The 19,931-nt window shown below is 48.8% G+C and overlaps 2 protein-coding genes across 2 annotated transcripts in view; both read right to left on the bottom strand.

The window, feature by feature from the left end:
- The window catches only part of Igf2r (insulin like growth factor 2 receptor), a 96,164-nt gene extending 76,835 nt beyond the window's left edge, over positions 1–19,329 (bottom strand). The window contains exon 1 of the mRNA XM_050135894.1: positions 19,023–19,329. Coding sequence (XP_049991851.1) covers positions 19,023–19,180 — 158 coding nt within the window. The 5' untranslated portion in view covers positions 19,181–19,329. The remainder of the gene's footprint in view (positions 1–19,022) is intronic.
- Positions 11,538–11,899, bottom strand: LOC126497726 (40S ribosomal protein S27-like). The gene has a single exon (XM_050135908.1). The coding sequence runs from the start codon at positions 11,848–11,850 to the stop codon at positions 11,596–11,598; it is 255 nt and encodes an 84-aa protein (XP_049991865.1). The 5' UTR covers positions 11,851–11,899; the 3' UTR covers positions 11,538–11,595.
- Positions 19,330–19,931: the final 602 nt, after the last annotated feature.

Here is a 19,931-nt window from a genome sequence, read left to right as displayed (position 1 = left end):
TATCTTTTAGAAAAGAATTCTCTATTTGAAACAAATACAGACAGTCAAAACTAAAATTCCATCCCCTAGCAACAGAAAGGCGCCCAACGTCCACCCTTTACCAAGTTCATACAGTGAAGACTGGACAAAGGCAGCAGGGCAGGCAGTCCACCAGCTCAAAGGGAAAGCAAAGCCTTAATCTTTTAACACCATTTGGAGGAGACTCCACGCCCTCCCGAGGAGTGAGGTCCAGGGGCGTGCTCACAGCTCTCCACTGTTACTCAAAGTCATTTGAGGGACTGCAACAGGCAGGGAGGAGGAAGAAACACCAAGGCTGGGGATATAGTTGGTCAACTTAAAACGCAGCCTGAAATCTGCCCACTGTCCCACCCTTGCAAAATTCAGTCTCTCTCCTCAAATGAGGACACCCAATTGTAAGTAGAACGACCCCTCTGGGCACACACATCTGAACACATGATTCCTAGTTAGGGGTGCTCTTGGGTGGGTTATGAAACATTAGGAGGTGGAGCCTTACTGAAGGAAACACGTCACTGGGAGACAGGCTTTCACAGCCACACCCAGCTTCCAGTCTGTTCTCAGAGCTCCCTGCCTGTAGACGTAGACCGAATGCCTGGATGGGAATGTCTCAGCTTCTTGTTCAAGACATCCACTGCCGGGCTGGAGAGATGGCTCAGAGGTTAAGAGCATTGCCTGCTCTTCCAAAGGTCCTGAGTTCAATTCCCAGCAACCACATGGTGGCTCACAACCATCTGTAATGAGGTCTAGTGCCCTCTTCTGCCCAACAGGCATACAGACAGAATGTTGTATAAATAATAAATAAATTAAAAAAAAAGACATCCACTGCCATCTTTATCCACCATTACAGAGCGTCCCTCTAGAACCCTAAGGTGAAATAATAAACTCTTCCTTCTATAAGTTGTCTTGGTCATCACAGCAACAAAAAGCAACTGCTTCAGAAGCCCGGAGTTCCAGCACCATATATAAACCAGGATGGCAGTGCGAGCAAGGGAGGTGATTCAGGAACTCAAGGTTACCAATGGCTATATTACAAAACAGAATGGTTCTGGAACACAAAACTGCTCTCTTCAGTTAAGTTCTTCAGGCTAAGTCACTAAGATCTGTCTACTTTTATGGCCAAGGCCACCTGAAGATTAGTTCCAGGTTATTACTACTTACCAAAACATTAGGAAGGAAATGGGCTGGAGAGACAGCTAAGGATAGTGAGCCTGGCATACATGAGGCCCTTCCCCCATCCTCAGTACCAGGGAACCAGAGGGAGAGCAGGACGCCAGGCTATGTGTGCCTCAGGACAAGGCTCCTCCCAGCGCCAACCCCTAAGTAGCACCCACCCCAACAATTGCTCCATCTTCAATACTCTTGAATTCCTCAGCTTAGGAGGCAAAACACCAAGGCTCAGAACAAGTATGACCTCGCCCAATGCCATCCAGCTATGAAGTGGCCAGGCCAGGAAAAAACCCGGGTTAGCCAAGCTCCAAGGATAAGAGCTGTACCACTAGGGTCAACTGCTTCATTTAGTCTACATTTTTAAGATAATTTAAATTTTCTGGAAAGTATTTAGTTTCAATGACAACACTGAAAAGTTCTCACACACATGAGCGCACATAACTCCCACACGCACATACCCACTCACACATGCAACACTCGTGCACGTACTCACATGCACGCGCGTGCGCGCGCGCACACACACACACACACACACACACACACAAAGCAATTAAGATGACAGATGTAGGGGCTGAAGAGATGGCTCAGTGGTTAAGGGCACAGGCTATGCTTCCAGAGGTCCTGAGTTGAATTCCCAGCAACCACATGTGAGCAAGGAGCCCACAACCATTTATAATGAGATCTGGTGCCCTCTTCTGGCTGCAGGCATACATGCAGGCAGAACACTGCATACATAATAAATAAATCTTTAAAAAAAATGACAGATGTGATATAGAGACTTCCAAGTTCCTGTTTCATCTCACAGCCACCCATGCACAGTACCATCTTATCCAATAACACAACATTAAGTCATTCTTTTATAGGCACATCCAAGATACAGAAACTCCCTTTCTTGTGTATGCCGTCAAAACTCATGTGGATCTTGGAGGAGGGCGACTTCTCAGAATGACCTGGAAGGAAACCCTGGGTAACACTAAGCCCAGACCACCTGGCGCTAAACAGCAGGCTACTTGTGCCTTGGCCTAGAGCTGCCAAACTGCAGACCAGACTCCTCACACCCGGCAGGTTCCTTCCCTCTGACCAGGCCACTGGGCTCTAAGCTTCTGAACAGAGAAGCATCCTCTCCACTGCTCTCAGACTCACTCAGGCCCCTTCCTTTAGAGGGACTGTAAACACAGACACAAACCAAGAGGTCCGGACATCACAAACATGCTGTGTATTTGATGAGCTATCTCTAATTTTAAAGTGAGCATGGTGGTAGAAACACACTCAACAGGAGTGGTTAGCAAACACATGGGCTGAGTCCGCCCCTCACTAGAAAAACTGAGCACGGATCAGTCTGAGCCCTCTCCTGAACTGCCTAGAAGTTCAAGTCACCTATGCCTCAGCAGTGGCTGAGGTTCCACTTTAACCTCATTTGGTTTAAATTTCAGAATATCCTCAAAGATGTTGCCAACTAACAGACTGTGGTAGTCTGAATAAAGATGGCCCCATAGGTTCATGGGGAGTGACACTTTGTTGGAGTAGGGTGTGGCCTTGTTAGAGGAAGTGTGTCACTAGGGGTGGGCTTGGAAGTTTCAGAAGCTCAAGCCAGGCCCAGGGTTTCTCTCTTCCTGCTGTCTGTGGATCCATGTATCGAAAGAACTCTCACCTACTTCTCCAGTACCATGTCTGCCTGTGTACCACCATGCTTCTGAATTGTAAGTCAGCCTCAATTAAATGTTTTCTTTTATAAGAGTTGCTGTGGCTGGGTGGTAGTGGCGGACGCCTTTAATCCCAGCAGAGGCAGAAGCAGGCATAATCTCTGAGTTCAAGGCCAGCCTGGTCTACAAACCAAGTTCCAGGACAGCCAGAGCTACACAGAGAAATCCTGTCTCAAAAAAACCCAAAAGAGTTGCTGTGGTCCTGGTGTCTCTTCACAGCAAAAACCCCTAACTTAAGACGGATATAACTTGAAGGGTTTTCATTTTTAAAATCTTAAAAGTCTGTGACACTGTAGGTCAGGAACAGTGAGTATGTATCTTATTTCCCCAGCACTGCAGAGGTGGAGGCAGGAGGAGGCCACACAGCCAAGATTCTGACTCCAAGGTGGGTGAGGGGGGTTTGGGAGGGGAGATGACCAACAGTAATGTGCATGTGTTAGCACCATCCTAATGCCTGGGGGGTAGAGCCAGGACAGGAGGGTCATCATAGATTCAAAAGAAAACGAAAAAGAAAAACAAAAGGGGGCTAAAACATTTGCTGTCAAGCCTGACAACCCGAGTTCCCTGGGATCCACATCATAGAAGAAGCAATTTCTACGTACCTGACCTTCACACATGTACCATGGTAAACACATATCACACACACAATAAAAAATAATAAATTGTTCTAAGTATTTTTAAATTTACACACAAAACCAAATCTATGTACTCTTAGGAAAAAATCCCCAGAACCCACCTAAAAGCCAGACTCAGTAGTGCAAGGGTCAGTTAGTTCAGCCCTCTAAGGAGATAGATACACGACAGAGATTCACAAGAACCCTTGTCAAAACCAGAGGGAAGGCAAGGACACCCAAGGTTCTCTCCTGATCTTTCCATTTCCATGCCTGCCCACACACGCACATACACACAACAGGGGAGCTAGTATGCATGCACACGAATACTTCTATGGTCAAATTATTTACATGCCAATCCCTTAATGAAAAATACCATAGAAACCTATTGGGTCTCTGTCTGTCTTCTAATAGGTACATCTCTGCTAACTCAACCTCTTCCCCGTTCAGTTATGATCCTCCTAGTTCCCCAAACCACCTATAAGTCTTAAGATGACAGTGACAGCTTGCAATCATGTAGCTGGTCAATATTTAATCACTGGCTTATAATTATCAGCACACAAAGCCAGTATGACAGAATCAGTCATAAAATTAACAAGCACATGAGTCAGTAATTTGTCTTCCTTTAAAAAATGAGAAAGTTAAAAAAAAAAATGAGAAAGTTGATGATCCGCACAACAAGATACACACACAGCACTAGCTGGGGGTGCTTGTCGTGATCCTCAGTGAGCATGAAGCTGCCTCTTGGGGACAAAAAGAATCCTGAGTCTTTCCAACTCAACTTCCAAACATGATTCTGCTTTGGAGGCATGTATCCAAATCCTCCAGTAGAGTGTGAGGCTGTCTCCTATCTCTAGGGTCTCAGCTCATACATGCAGCACACTGGCCCAAAAGCCAGACCAGTCTCTGAGAGATGAGGAGGAGACAGGGTCCCTAGTGAGCCTACAGCAGGCAGCCAGCAAAGAGTGGACCTTGGGGGCTGTGTACTAGAAGAGACCTGGCAGAGTGACTCAACCCTGACCAGACGATGACACTGGGAAACACATGACTTTGACACAGCAGGGCCCAGGATTATATAGGAAGTACTTCACTTCCTATTCTAACCAACCACAAGACTGTGGATAAAGATATGAAGCCAGCTCAAAGAGGAAGAGAAGATCCTCATGGAGAGTCAGCCTTCAGTCGGCTTTTCCCAGAGAGCTACAGAGGGATCTAGAAGCAGGAATCACCTGGATAAGGAAGGATCCAGCCAGGCTGGACCAGGGCTGCAGGCAACCAGGACCCAGTGGTCTTTGAACCATGTCCTACCTGAGTGATAGCAGAGGCAGGTGGGAGAAAGAAGCCTCTGAAAAGGAGCCATGATCACAGTGGAAGACTACACAACCCTGCTCAAATCCACCCCTGCACCCCAGCCTATAGGCGGAGTGGAATTCATATACTCTAAACCCCAACTTCCTTATCCACAAACCAAGCAAACCCAAAATGTTATGAATAGGGAGGAAGCTGGATGAGGAACAGCATTTGAGAGCTGTGATGTAACAGAAGGATTCAGATTGCTTAAGAACTGAGTTCACACGCACAGAAAAGGACAACTGCCACATGACACAGGCAAGGAGCTGAAGAGGGCAGGGAAGGGCAAAGGGAGACTCTTGTCCTGGGCCACACTCACCATGATGCTGAAGAATCTGAGCCTCCAGATACAACTCCAGGGGTGCTGAGACACAGCAAATACACGCACAAACATGTGACAAACATGTGGGAGACAGTGTTAGAGGAAAGACCTCTCTGTTCCTAAAGTCTCGGTGCACAGTCGTCTGTCCCACTGCTGTGCCAAGCTGAGACCACACGTCACAGAAACAGGAGTATGTGATGGTAGCCACAAAACACAGGGAGGAAAAGTGGGCCACACAGGCAGGCCTGGGACAAGATGGCTTCCAAAGATGTGCCCCTAATGATCCTCTTTCTCCAACTAGGCTAGGCACCACCTCTGAACATTCCTATCCTCTCCCAATCATGCCATGAAATTATGAATATGTCTGTGAATTAATCTCTTGATGAGGTCAAAGCCCTGATGTAGGCAGAGCTTCTGTGTCCCAGCAGCTGCTCCCAAATAACCAGAGACTTTATATTAATTATAAATGTTCAGCAGACAACTCAGGTTTATTACTAACTAGCTCTTAAATTTAAATTAGCGCCCCCTCCCCCTTTTTGGTGGTTTTTCAAGACAGGGTTTCTTTGTGTAACAGGGTAGCTGTCCTGGAACTAGCTCTTGTAGACCAGGGTGGCCTTGAACTCAAGTTCAACTGCCCAGCCTTAAATAAACCCATTTCTATTCATCTAAGTGCTTTTACTTCCCCTGCAAGTCCTGCTTCCTCTCCACCTGGTTCATGATTCCTGTGGCTTTGCCCTTCTTCCCAGCATTCTGTCTGCCCTGAAAATTGTGCCTAGTCAGCGGCCAATCAGCTTTTTCCTAACAATGAGAGTAATACATATTTACGGTGTGCAAAGATTGTTCCACAGCACCCTGATGAACCAGCCACCTCTCAGTGACTTCACCTACCACTAGAGATCAACATTTCAAAAGCATAAGCCTTTCAGGGGAAGGGAGAAGGGACAACACACTTCACACCCAAACCACACACACCAAAGTGCATTGGGGGAAAGCAGGGCACACGGACAACAAGACACCAGACCACAGAGACAAACAGACTGCTTCTTCCTGGTTGTCCGCTTGGGACAGGCCAGCAACGGAGCCTCCCCAGCCCGAGCAGCTGCCACCAGAGTGCCCACCTGGGAAAGCTGAACTGCCCAGCAGCACAGGAGTGAGGATTCTCACCCTCAACCATTTCACTACAGCAAACAACACCTGCCCTCCGAGACACAAAGCTGCCAGGAACCACCCAGAACATGGGCTTGCCCAGCTCAGCCCCAGCACACAGGCTGCAGCTAGGGTCATCAGGTGGGCCCCCTGTGCCTGTGCATCTGTAACTAGGATTACGTTCTCCTCCTGAACTTCAAGGAACAAAGAGGGGCAATGGAGCCTGGTTAAAGCTCAGTGGTGCAGCCTCTCCCTCAGGTGCAATAGCCTAGTGTGTCCTTAATGCCAAAAATTAAAAGTTAAAAAAAAAAAAAAAGATCTGCAGTGGGAAGTGGTACACAGAATCCGAGTCCAAAGAGATGGAGTCTAAGGATGGTCTCAGTCGTCGAGTGCTGACCACCATGCTCACAGCCCCTGGGTTCGTGATGCCCCGCAGAATATAAACAGCAGTAGTGGCCTGCAGCTGCGATTCCAGAACCGGGCAAGTGGAGACTTGGGGTTTGCTTTTGAGTTCATGCTGGCCTGGAACTCAGGGCAATCCTCCTGCCTGAGCATGCCAAGTGCTAGGATTATAGATATGAGCCACTCAGTCCAGCTTCCTAATTTCCACATCTTCTTGATCCCCAGTAGCTCCAAAGTCATCACAGTCACCTCTGGGACCCAGTCCCAGGGTAACACTCTTGACATCTCTCCTGTGCCCACCGACATGGGGTTGAGCAAGCTGCAAGGCTCTTCCCTGTCAGAGGCACAGTTTACACCCTCACTTCCTCCCAGACTCCCTTTCCATCACCACCTTACAAAAGAGCCTAGGCATAATGGACCCCTGTCCCTGCTCCCCTGGGAGCCCCACATCCTCTCTCACATTATTAAGGAACACTGGGCCCCATGACACCACTGGCTCACACTCCTCCTCTAAGAGTCAACAGGAAGAGATGTCAGCTTTCACTTCAGAATGGAAACTAGCATATCTACAGCTGGTCAGGTGAGAGGAGGGGCCCAGAGGAACAATGATGATGACTCAATGGGTCCTGCCCTTGTCACTTCTAAGAAACCCTCTTCTGTCATTTCTGGTCTGGTGGCTTGCTCTATTCGCAGGCCAGGCGGAGGAGTAGGGAGTTTTCACATCTGCTTTAAATGTGCAACTGATGGCCAGGCTTGTCAGCACAGACTTGGAAAGCCAACTGCCATGGCGGCTGAGGGCAGGAGGCTGAGGGCGGGAGGCCGAGGGCGGGAGGCCGAGGGCAGGAGGCTGAGGGCAGGAGGCTGAGGGCGGGAGGCCGAGGGCAGGAGGCTGAGGGCAGGAGGCCGCAAGCCTGAGGGTTGTCTTAGGAAACTCAGTGAGACCTGTCTCAAAGTTTTTGTTGTTGTTGTTTAAAAAAAGGGGGTGCAGGGGGGACTGGAGATACAACTCAAGGGCACAGTGCTTGCCACCTTAGAAACCAAGGCCCTAACTTCAAACCCCAGTACTGCCCACAAAAGGGAGTGAAGGCTGATTTTGGAGTCAGTTGGAATTAGAACAGCTTTACATCCAGTCAAACCACATGGAAGCTCTGGACAGCACATACCCAAAGTTCAGCCTAAAAGGCTCCCAAGCCACTGCGATGCAAGGCAAGTTGGAGGCCACTGTTGACTGGTGTCTCCTACCCTAGAGCATAGCTAGGACCAGCAGTTCCACAGCACCTGCAGGATCCTGAGGAGAGGAACTCGCCCTCCAGCGCTGACTGGGTAAGGGGAAACTCCTGCCAAAGGCCAGCGGCTGATCTGGGGGGCAAGTTTCACACCCCTGGGGACAGGACAGTGGGATTTTCCTCCACTTGATGACCCATCCACATGCTATCAGAGACCAAAATAGAACATGACAGTCCTTGGCACCTCAAAAACCTTGCCAGTAACAGCTGGTTTGCAGTTGTAGAGCAAGGTGCAGTGACCAAACATTTTCTCACTAACCTCTGGGGCTCTACCACCAGCAGACAATCCCAACCCCAAAGGAACGAGCAAAGTCCAGCTGATGGCAGGGGCCACTGGTGGGTACCTAAGCCAGTCAGGCCTTCCGGCCTCTCTCTATAGATAAACAACCACAGGGCTTGGTGGCTCATGGCTCACGCCTTTAATCCCAGCACTTGGGAGGCAGAGGCAAGCTATCCTAGTCTATACAAGAGAGACACTAATTAAAAATAAATAGATAGATAAAGAAATAAAGAAATGGCACAAGGCCCAGTCCAACATGGGGCACCTGGACCTGGCACCTGCCCAAACTCCACACCTCCTGTGCCAGGGAGTTTTGTGCTGGGAAAGTCTTGCAATCTGCTAACGCGGATCTCAGAACTGAGTGTGAAGTAGGACTGCAGAGCCACAAACCCACAGCTTCAACCCTTTTCTTCCGCAAAGGGAAATCTCAACCAGCAGGCACTCGCCAACTGAGGCAGGACTCCTGGGCCACTAAGGGTGTGTAACACTGAGAAAGTGACTTCTAAAGGAAACTCCCAGGCCAGCACCTGCCTGTAATTCCAGCACTGAATGCTGAGGCAGGAGGTCCTTGCATCTGGGCTACAGAGAGCCAGTCTCAAAACATAAGTAAGGCAACTGTGTGGAGGAGCAAAAAAGACCCAGAGACGGCCTGGCCCCAGTTCCATCATCCAGACCTGTCTCAGCAGGACTCATCCAGACTGCCAGCAGGCAGCACCAGCACTCTGCCAACAACTGTCCCCAGGGGCCAGCAGCTGCCTCCAGCAGGAACAGCGTGACTGGGTGGGTGTCTCATAGCAGAATAAGAAAAGATTTCAGGCTCCACAACCAGCCCCTGGCATGTCTTTCCCATCTCCCCAAAAACAATTTATAGCCAAGTTCCAATGAATGCTTCCAGCCCTGCCCTGAGCAGCTGCACGGGGCAACAGATGTCCAAAATGAGATTTACCGTAAAGAGCACCATCAGGAGCTACCAGGGATCAACGCAACATGAACCCAAGATAACCACCAAAGAAAAGACCCAAGGGAACAAAAAGATAAGAGCCAGGCAAGTCAGGCAGGGTTACCTGCTTGTAACCCCAACATTCAGAGACTGAGGTAGGAAGATCATACGTTCAAGGCCAGTATGAGCTATAAAGTAAAACCAGGTCTCAAAAAAAAAATAGCTGGGTGATGGTGGCACACTTTTAATTCCAGCAATCGGAGGCAGAGGCAGGTAGATCTCTGAGTTTGAGGTCAGTCTGGTCTGCAGAGTGAGTTCCTGGACAGTGGGGGACACACAGTGAACCCCTGTCTCAAAAAAACCAAAAAATAATAAACAAATACATAAATAGAAAAATGGGACATTTAGGAGGCAGAAGCCAAGTGGATCTCTATAGGTGAGGCCAGCTTGGTCTCCACAGTGAATTCCAGGACAGCCAAGGCTGGGTGAAGGAGGATGGGGTGGGGGAGAGGAATGAGGTGAGGGCAAAGGCTGGGGATACAGCCTGACGGATATGAAACAGAGTACTAGGGCGTGACATTATTAGGAGGTGTAGTCTTGTTGGAGTTACCACAGAGGCGAGCTTTGGGGTCTTATATACACTTAAGCCACACCCAGTAAGACAGACCACTTCCTGTGAGTCAAGATATTGGGCTCTCAGCTCCTTCTCCAGCACCATGTCGCACCATGATGATAATGGACTAAACCTCTGAAAATGTAAGCCACTCCAATTAAATGTGTTTTCCTTTATAAGAGTTGTTATGGTCATGGTGTGTCTTCATAGCAACAGAAACCCTAAGGCAGAAGCTGGTACCAGGAGTGGGGCATGGTATGATAGGTCAGTCCATGCTTTTGTTTGAACGAATATGGACCTTGGGAACGTAGATTAGGAAAGCAGTTGAATATTTTAAGTGTTGCTTATTGGGCCAAACTAGTAGGAGCATGGAAGACAGTGATGCTGGAGGGGGGGGGGGGGGGGAACTAGCTCAACAGGTTTCTGGGGAAAGAATTTTAGCATTTTGCCTAGAGAACGTTCTTGTGATATTTTGGTGAAGAATAAAGCAGCTTTTGCCCTTGTCTGAAGAGTCTGCCTGAGACTAAAGTGAAGAGTTTGGATTAATCCCATTAGCAGAGGAAATCTCAAAACACAGACTCTGTTGTGTGGTTACTAGAGTAACTATAATTAAAATATATAATGAAAACGAGCAAGCTGAGCAAATAAAAATACAAAACGTACAGACTGAGAAAAGGGGCTCCGGGAAACAGAACAGAGCTAAATCCTGTGTTCAAGGAGATAAACAGATAAAGAAATGGACTAAAAGAATAGTGACCCCATTCACCTAAGTTTCCAACTTATTTAAAGGAATTAATGAAAAACTTAGAGCCAGGTGTGGTGGGGCACACCTGTAACCCCAGCACTGGGAAGTCAAGAGCTTGGCAGATCTCTGGGTTCAAGGCCAGCCTGGTCTAGAGTTCTTCTTTCAAGGCAGCCAAGCTTACGCAGTGAAAGACAGAAAGCTGTGAAGATGTTATTGAACAAGGGGGTCATGTTCCAGCCCCTATAGGAGGCTGCTAGTCACATGGTTCTGGCTTTAGAATTAAGGGTAGAAGAAACAGATTGTGGTATTTGCTTCGGTAATAAAGAAAAGTCACTGAGGTCAGGCATGTGTCGGGGTGTCCCTGAATGGAGGCCTGGAGAGGTCAGGAGAGGCCCTTGTGTGAATCTGAAGGAAAAGTCTGGATTGATTGCCTTGGAGACCCAAGATGTTAGAGATGCCAGAGATGTAGGATATCTGTTGAAGAAAGCTGCTAACAGGGAGTGGAACCTATCCAAGAGAAAGGAGTGTGTTTCAGTCAACAAAGCTGAAAGAAATTGGAGGGGAAAAAAAGAAAAGAAAAAGAGCAGGGTGGTGGTGGCGCACGCCTTTAATCCCAGCACTGGGAGGCAGAGGCAGGCGGATCTCTGTGAGTTCGAGACCAGCCTGGTCTACAAGAGCTAGTTCCAGGACAGGCTCCAAAACCACAGAGAAACCCTGTCTCGAAAAATAAAAAAAAGAAAGAAAGAAAGAAATTGGACATCTAAATAAAAGCATTTTGATATCAGACATGGAGATAAAGTTAGGAGTTTGCTCTGTTTTTTTTGGTCTTGCTTTGGTCCAGTATTTCCTCATTATTCTCCCTTCCCTCCATTTTGGAATGGTAATGTACATCCTGTACCATCGTATGTCAGAAGTATGTAGTCTGTTTTTTTTTATTTTTATTTTTTTTTTATATATATATCCAAAATGTGTTTATTGGGATGGTTCCCACTCATCTCGAATCCGGTGCTTTTCAGTGCTGCTTCCTCCTGAAGGAGCATCCTTCTGTCAGTCTTGCTTTCCCGCCTGTAGGCTGACAGAGGACAGTGGGGCAGCCGACACACAGGACTACCGTCTGTGCATGGCTAAAGACCGTGGTGATTTTATAGCATCCTGGGCACTTCACATCCATAAAGTAGGAATTGGGGCTCTGCACCAGGCGCTTTTTCTTGTGTTTCCTCTTTTCCTCCTCTGGAGAGGGATGAAGGAGATCCTTTGCGAGAGGCATGTTCTCGTAGGGAGGTCGTCACTGCCGGAAAGCTGTTTTTTTTTTTTTATTTTGATTTTATAGAGGATTACAGTTAAGAAATTGCGAGAATCTCAGAAGATTTAGGACTTTAGACTTTTATGTAAATTTGAGACTATGATATATTATGAGGACTTCTGAAGTTAGGCTGAATACATTTTTGTATTATGATATGGCTACAAGCCTTTGGGGGCCAGGGAGTGGAAAGTGGTGGTTTGAAAGAAAATGGACCCCAAAAGAGAGTGACACTATTAGAAAGTATGGCCTTGTTGATGTAGGTGTGGCCTTGTTGGAGAAAGTGAGTCACCATGGAGGCGGGCTTTGAGGTCTTATGCTCAAGCCAAACCTAGTAAGACAGACCACTTCCTGTGAGTCAAGATGTTGGGCTCTCAGCTACTTCTCCAGCACCATGTCTGCCTGCATGCCACCATGTCGCACCATGAAGGTAACAGACTAAACCTCTGACAATGTAAGCCACCCCAATTCAATATTTTTCCTCTATAAGAGTTGTCATGGTCATGGTTTCTCTTCACAGCAATAGAAACCCTAAGGCACTAGTTCTTATGAGTCACTAAAATGTAAACAAGCCTTTGATGTAGTGAAGGACGATGTGCACAATTTAAGGCCAAAGGTTTCTTAGGGGCTGGAGAGAGGACTCGGCAGTCAAGCGCACTGGCTGTTCTTCCAGAGAACCCGGGTTCTATTGCCAGCACCCACAAGGTGGCTCACAACTGCTTGTAACTCCAGTGCCAGAGGATTCAACACCTTCTTCTGGGGCCTCCAAAGACAATAAACACACATGGTGCACAGACACATATGCAGACAAGACACCCATACACATAAAATTTTTAAAAAAAATCTCAAAAAAAAAAAGCCAGGTGTGATAACAAAACCACTGACTGCCGGCACTTGAAGACAAAGATGGTGGAGCACAAGTTGGACAGACTGGGCTAGACAGTAAGACTCTGTCTTTAACTAATTTAATTCTTAAAGAAATCTTGAGGATGGGAAGGTGCCTTTGCCAGTAAAATGCTTGCCTTAAAAGCTGAGAACATAAGTTGGAGCCCCAGACCCCCGCATTAAAAAGCCAGCAGCACATACTTATCCCATAGATGAAGAGGTTGGGAGTGGAGGAGGGAGGAAGATCCCAGCTCAGAGGCCAGCTAGTCTGAGTAGAGTTCACTCAGAGAGATCTTGTCTCAAAAAGAAGGCGGCACATGAGGTTGCCCTCTGACCACACACACACACACACACACACACACACACACACACACATAAAGAGGCACACACATAAAATAGAGGCATAAATACAAACACACACACATATATATGTATACACACACCCCATATAGTCACATACATACACACAGATGCATGCCTGCACACACATGCATGCACACCTGTGCGTGCTCTCTCTCACTAGAAAAACACAGTTTATCAAAACTGGCTCAAGAAAAGACAAGAAATCTGAATAGACAAAAATGGAAACTGAAACCTGAAATGTTGGGAAAAATGACAAATGCTTCTAACTCCAGAGACTGAGGCAGAAGTATCCCAATTTCAAGACTTGCTACCCTACACATGAGACCATGCCTTAACATAAATAAGTAACAGGCACCTTTCTCTAGCTCCTCCCCCAAAGTACCAGGTTACTAGAACATTACTAAGTTGTACCAAAATGTATGGAAAAGAAAACATCTAGTTCATACAAAAACTGATCCCAGCCAGGCGGTGGTGGCGCACGCCTTTAATCCCAGCACTTGGGAGGCAGAGGCAGGCGGATCTCTGTAAGTTCAAGACCAGCCTGGTCTACAAGAGCTAGTTCCAGGACAGGCTCCAAAACCACAGAGAAACCCTGTCTTGAAAAACCAAAAACTGATCCCAATGCATAAAAAAAAAGGTTGACTGATTTCACAAAACTGTCACACTCCTAATAACAAAAATGAGCTGAGAACACAGCAAAGAAAAATTACAACACGGTACCAGTTAAAAACTCAGCTGCTGCCCAGCACTGGTGAGGTAGAGGCAGGCAGACCTCTTGTGAATTCAAGGCCAGCCTGGTCTACAAAGCAAGTTCCATGAGAGCCAGGGCCATTACACAGAAACCCCTGTCTGATGGGGGGAGGCGGGGCGGACATTCACCTTCTCCTTGCTAGGAGGAGAAAAACTCTGTGACCTTGGGGGAGAATTTTTCACTATTGGGGTGGTTCATCTGAAATGTTTGGGAACACTTCCCTCTCTCTATGTGGCCCAGGTGAGGAGCATGGGGTGAAGAGTCTTGGGACCTGCTGAGCACAGACCAGGAGCACTGCCTAACACCCTGCAATGCACAGGAAGGCAATGCTCTTCCAACAGTGAATTCTGCCACAAGCTAAGATTTCTTAGCTTCTGTGGTTAGAAGGAGAATGGCCCCCAAAGGTCCCCATATTTGAAGAGTTGGTCCCCAGCTGGTGGCGATATTTGGGGGGGCTAGGAGGTATGTGGCCTTGCTGGAGGAAGTAAGGCAGGCTTTCCTTCAGGCTGCGGTTAAAGATGCCACTTGCTGCCATGCTAAGCCCAGCCAAGATAAACTCTTTTGGCTATGTAATGTCCTAGCCGTGGTGTTTTATCACAGCAACAGAAGAGGGGAGGGGGGAACAGTGCACACATCTAAGGATTTGACCCTGAACATCTTAGAAACGCCTAAATTTCTGCAAGTACATGATTAAAAACAAACTGCTAAGGGGTCAAAAGACAAAGTATTATTTACAAAAAAAAAAAAAAAGAAAGAAAAAGAAAAGGGTGTTATTTTAAGATCTGATAGAAGGTAGAGGCTAGAGGACCAGGAGCTCAAGGTCACCCTCAACTACCCTACAGTGAGTGAGCTGTAGTGAGGGCATATAAGACCCTGTCGAAAAAGGAAAACAAAAGCCACAGTGTTACCATAATTAACCATCCTAGGCTAAAACACACTCACGGTTAAAAGAAATGCATGCACACAAATGGATGTGATCCAGGCTAACATGTGGCCCAAATTAAACATATAAGCATTGTTCTTTTGGAAAAATTGCAGGAGGGAAAAAAAATCTCCCTAGAGATAGCAACTAAACTGACTGCGACTCCCAGCTGGCTTCATTATTCTCTTGTCCTCAATATAATAAAAACTCTCCAGCATTCATACCCACACAATTTGCAGAAATCCTGTGCTGTTTAAATTTCAAAGTAGTTAAACCACCAGACCAAGCATTTTACAATGAGTTCCAACTGTTACACTTTCCCTATGAAGGATACTGTAAACACCTAAATCAAGGGTGGAAACACGCGGTTCTACATAACATGGCATTCTGCAGAGTTTAAAGGAATAAATTACCCCACTGAATGGCTATGCAGGAGCATGACTCGGCCCTGCCGGTGGTTCTGGCATTGCCCAGCCTCTGACCCTCTCTTCTCACTTATCCTGCCCCACTGACCTTCGCATGTTCTCTACCCCAGACCTTATCCAAGTCAGTGCCACCAACAGGCTCACCAGCCTCACAAAGTAAGTCCTTCATCCACAGCACATTGTCCTCCAGACATCTGACAAGTATGTATTATCAGCCAGGTCTAGTTTGCCTGGAATCCTGACTGCAACAGAGACAGGGCAGCCTGGGCAACTTAGCAAGCCTAAGTCTCAAAACAAAACAAAACAAAAAAAAAAAAAAAAAGAAAAGGGATGCAGCTGAGAGGTAAAGCACCTACCTACCATGTGTGAGACCCTGGGTTCAGTGAGTGCTCACTATCTGTGGGAAGCAGGGGTGTCTCTGTTGTGTGTACAGTCTCTTCAAAGAGCAAACAGCTGTGTCAAGTGCTGTTGCGTACACTGGCCTCTGCCACGTCTGCTGCACTTTCGCATCTCACAGAGCAGGCCTCTCCACTGTGCAAACACCCTAAGACCTGCTGCTGGAATGGTTCCTTCACCCCTCCCCAAGGCTAAATGCAGTAGGAACTATGTGTGCCCCGTCCCAGCAGTCAGAGCCGAGTCAAAGCTCTGAACCAACCTGAAGTCCCCACAGGAAGCTGACGCTCCAGAAATAGGACAGGATTTCCCTCCTGTTCTCTGGAAATTAGTCTCTCTTGGGAGAGGCTGTCTGAGAACCTACAGCTTGGGCTTAGAAAAAGCCCCGTGAAGCCTGGACAGGCCGATATCATTACAGAAATAACTTCCGGAACTGCCCTGGGCACCAAACCATGTTTTTCCAAGCAAGGAGAAAGTAGTTCGCTCCGTTGGTTTACAAATACCTGGAATAGTACTTGCCACACAAGGAACTGCCTCTGTGACCAGGTGACAGAAGCAAACACAAAAAGTACCAACTGCAAGAGCCTACAGCTCACACCGAGGAGACCCAAGACGGCTGTTTACACCGCAGCCATGGGGCCTGTGACAAGAATAAGCAGGTGACCAAACACTTCATGCTTCCTTGATACTGATGAAACTCATACTGGATTTAGAAAGAATTACTAACCTCCTTCCTTGTACAGGTACCTTAGGGGCTGGAAGGCCACTTTATCTAACAGTACACAGATAACTGCCCGCAGTCCCGAGGAAGTGGTTAAATTCTAAACTAAAGGGCTGTGTAAGAAAACAGCTGCTTAGCTTGTCCTAAGCCTGGTTTGATCTCACAGAACACAAAACTGAATGGCAACACACAAGACAAACTACACTCTGCAGACACTAAGTTTGGAAGAGACACTAAAATTGATTCCAAGCAGGTTTCTATGCACAAATGGAACACAGTGACAGGCAGGAGACAGGTATGAAGGCCTGGGAAGTTCACCGTACCTGAGGAAATCTAGAGGAACCACCTTAGAAATAGTTAGAGGCTACACCAGGCACCCCTTACCAGGGTCTACCTCTCCTGCTGGCCCCAGAATGTGGCTGCAAAGGCCATTCAACTGGACTAAGTACCAGAACTCCCCTGGCCCAGATGAGAATGAACACAAGTTCAAGACAATGAGATGACCACGCACAAGTGAGTAGCCCTGAGATACCAGTGTCTTATCAGCCTCCTGCCAACGTCTAACCAATTAAGAAATAAATTCTAAGTCAGGCGGTGGTGGTGCACACCTTTAATCCCAGCACTCAGGAGGAGGTAGAGACAGAGGGATCTCTGAGTTCCAGGCCAGCCTGGTCCACAGAGTGAGTTCCAAGGCAGCCAGGGCTACACAGAGAAACCCTGTACTGAAAAATTCTTTAAAAAGGAGGGAAGGAGGGGGAAGAAGCTAACTAACACCATGGGGCTGAAGAGACGGCTCAGCAGTTAAAGGCACTGTTGCTTATGCAGAGGACCCACGTTCAGTACCCAGAACCCACATGGTGCCTCTCGACCACGAAACTCCAGTTCCAGGGAACCCAACAGCCTCCCAGGACACCATGAGGGCATGTGGTCAAGAGTCACACATGCAAACAAAATACTAACGCACGCAATAAAATCAAAATAATTTTCTTAAAAATTTTTTTAAGGAAATTAATTCTACTACAGCAGGTGAGTGACCTGGTTAGAGGGGACCCAAGTTCAATTCTCTGCACCCAGACAACCTTTAACTCCAGCTCCAAGAGATCTGAGATCCTGCCCCTGCCTCTGCAAGGTAGATACAACACACACCACACACACACACACACACACACACACACACACCACTTTAAAATTAATAGTGTCAAAATAGAATCCTAAGGAAAGGGCTTTAGGTCAGTGGGAGATTGCTTGCTTGGCAGGACTGACCTAGGTTCGAGCCCCAGTATCACCCCGTCTCAAAAGAAACAAATTCCAATTAACTAACAAGACTACTTCCACACTAGCCCAGCTGTGTTAGTTCTTGGTCACAGCAGTACTTAATCCAAAATTTCCTGTTCTAAGTGCCCCAGAATTGTTGAAGGGTCACCTTTCCTCTGTATTATGGAGGGGCAGCAATTTCTCTTTGGGCAGCTAATTGGTCTATAAACCGCAGAGCAGCAGGCTCTGCCTCCTGATACTCTCCAAAGTGGGAAAGAGAAGTCTGGTCTGCCTCGTTCCCCTTACAATAACGATGCCTACAAGTTGTGAAGTCTAGGTGAGAACAAAACTCTGACAGGAGCGGGGAGAGACTAACATCAGAAACTTAAAGTTTGGCTCAGAAATATCTGACTCACTTCTGAAAGTCAGGGGTAAGGCTGGCTTCAAGATTTGCATCCCGCTTCCTCCTTATCCAAGTTCTCAAAACAAGAAAGACTTCCTATCACCCTAAAGAGTCCAGAGGACACCAGGAGGTGGTAAGCCACGTCTTTAATCCCTGCACTTGGGAGGCAGAGGCAGGTGGATCTCTGTGAGTTCAAGCCCAGCCTGGTCTACTAATTCCAGGACAGGCTCTAAGCCTACAGAGAAACCTTGTCTCAAAAAAAAAAAAAAAAAAAAAAGTCCAGAGGAGGCCAGGAGTTCCCAAACCCCTGGCATTGGAAGTTCCCTCGGCCCACGAACCTGTGTCCAACACTAACAAACTTCAACAAGACTGGAGGTTATACAACCTCGGTTCCCAGAGCAGAAGACTACACTAGAATAATCCACTCTGGAGACAATGACATCATGTGAGCAACCAGACAGGAAGCGGACTGGGAGAACTGAAGGGTAAAGTCTTTGAAAGCCAACACGGATGACCGCCCCTCTACCCCCGTCAAAAGAAGAAAAAGCGTCACCCACTGACAAACAGCTACTCTAAATCAGGAAAGAAAAAAGTGAGAGAGAACTGCCACAGACGGGGTCAATCTGCAATCGAAAGCACCATTACCCAACTCCAAAGCCATCGCGTGGGCTCGCACTCCCTGGAGAGAGTGCACACTGGAGGGGACGCCTCCCGAAGCCCCGCGGCTGCAACTTCAATGAAAACGTGCAGTGGGACAAAAGCCCAGCCGGAGCTCTGGCCCCCTGCAACTTCCGACGGGCACACCCCGGCCACGGGAGTCGCACAAAGCCGCCCGACTTATGACAGCCACAAGTGGCCGGGCACGGGGCTCCGTGGGCCAGCCCCACGGCGGTGAGTCCCCCCCGCGCGTCGCCCCGAGGCCGCCGCAGCCACCACGCGGGCAACTTTCCCGCGGGGGCGGGGCGGGGCGGGACTGGCGTCTGCGTGTCCCCCGGCCCGCGCCCGCCACGCAGGACACCTACCTGCACAGAGCGGCCAAGTCCGCGGCCTGGGCCTGCGCGGAGCCCGGGGCCGCCACGAGCAGCAGCAGCAGCAGCAGGAGCGGTGGCGGAGGCAGCAGCGGAGGCAGGAGCGCGACGCGCGGCCCGGAGGGCACAGGTCCCGGCTGAACGGCCCGCATCGCGCGTGGCGTGGGGCTCCCGGCGGCTGGCCCGTTCGAGGCCGAGCCTGGGACACGGTCGCGCCGCAACAGCGGGGGCGAAGCTGCAACGGGAGCCGGAGAGCGAGAGCCCGAGCCTGGGGGTGGGGAGGGCGGGGGGGGGTGCAGCGAGGAGGCGCTCGGCGGCTGTCCCGGACCGTCACGTGAGCGGAGACGTCCCGCCCCTGCCCCGCCTCCCGTTCACGTGACGTCCTTATTCAGGTGATCTCCGCCCAGCCCCGGGTCACGTGAGCGCCGCACCCGCGCGGGACAGGAAGTGTTGCGGGCCGGGCGCGAGCGCCAGGTACCTACTCGAGGCCTGGGTCGTCCCCGGAGCGGCTGCTCACGGCGGGGTAAGGGGTGTCGCCTCAGCCCTGACCTCGGTTTCCCCGGCCAGCATCCTGGTCGGGTCGGCGCGTGGGCGCCCCGTAACTCTCCCTTCTTCAGGCTGGACCGGTACGGTGGCCGAGATGGAGTTAGGTGGCAAGGCCCAGGTTGATGCTTAGTGTTGCAAGTCGATGCGGGGTAACTCGTCAATGCTTCTAGCACCTGCCCTGCGCGCGAGTTTCCGACCCCTGCCCTGGAGGGCCTCGCAAAGAACTCTGTGGAAATGTGATTTCCCAAGCAGGGCTCTCTGCGGCCAGTCAGGCGACAGTCACGGGCCAGTATGCAGTGTACAACAAACGGAAGGGTAACCAGCGAGTGACACTCAAGACTTTTGCGACTGCTTCAC

This window comes from Alexandromys fortis, unplaced genomic scaffold (assembly GCF_014885135.2).
Source record: "Alexandromys fortis isolate MF-2015 unplaced genomic scaffold, M_Fortis_MF-2015_v1.1 scaffold_23, whole genome shotgun sequence".
Lineage (NCBI taxonomy): Eukaryota > Metazoa > Chordata > Mammalia > Rodentia > Cricetidae > Alexandromys > Alexandromys fortis.
This window is presented reverse-complemented; position numbering and strand designations above follow the sequence as displayed.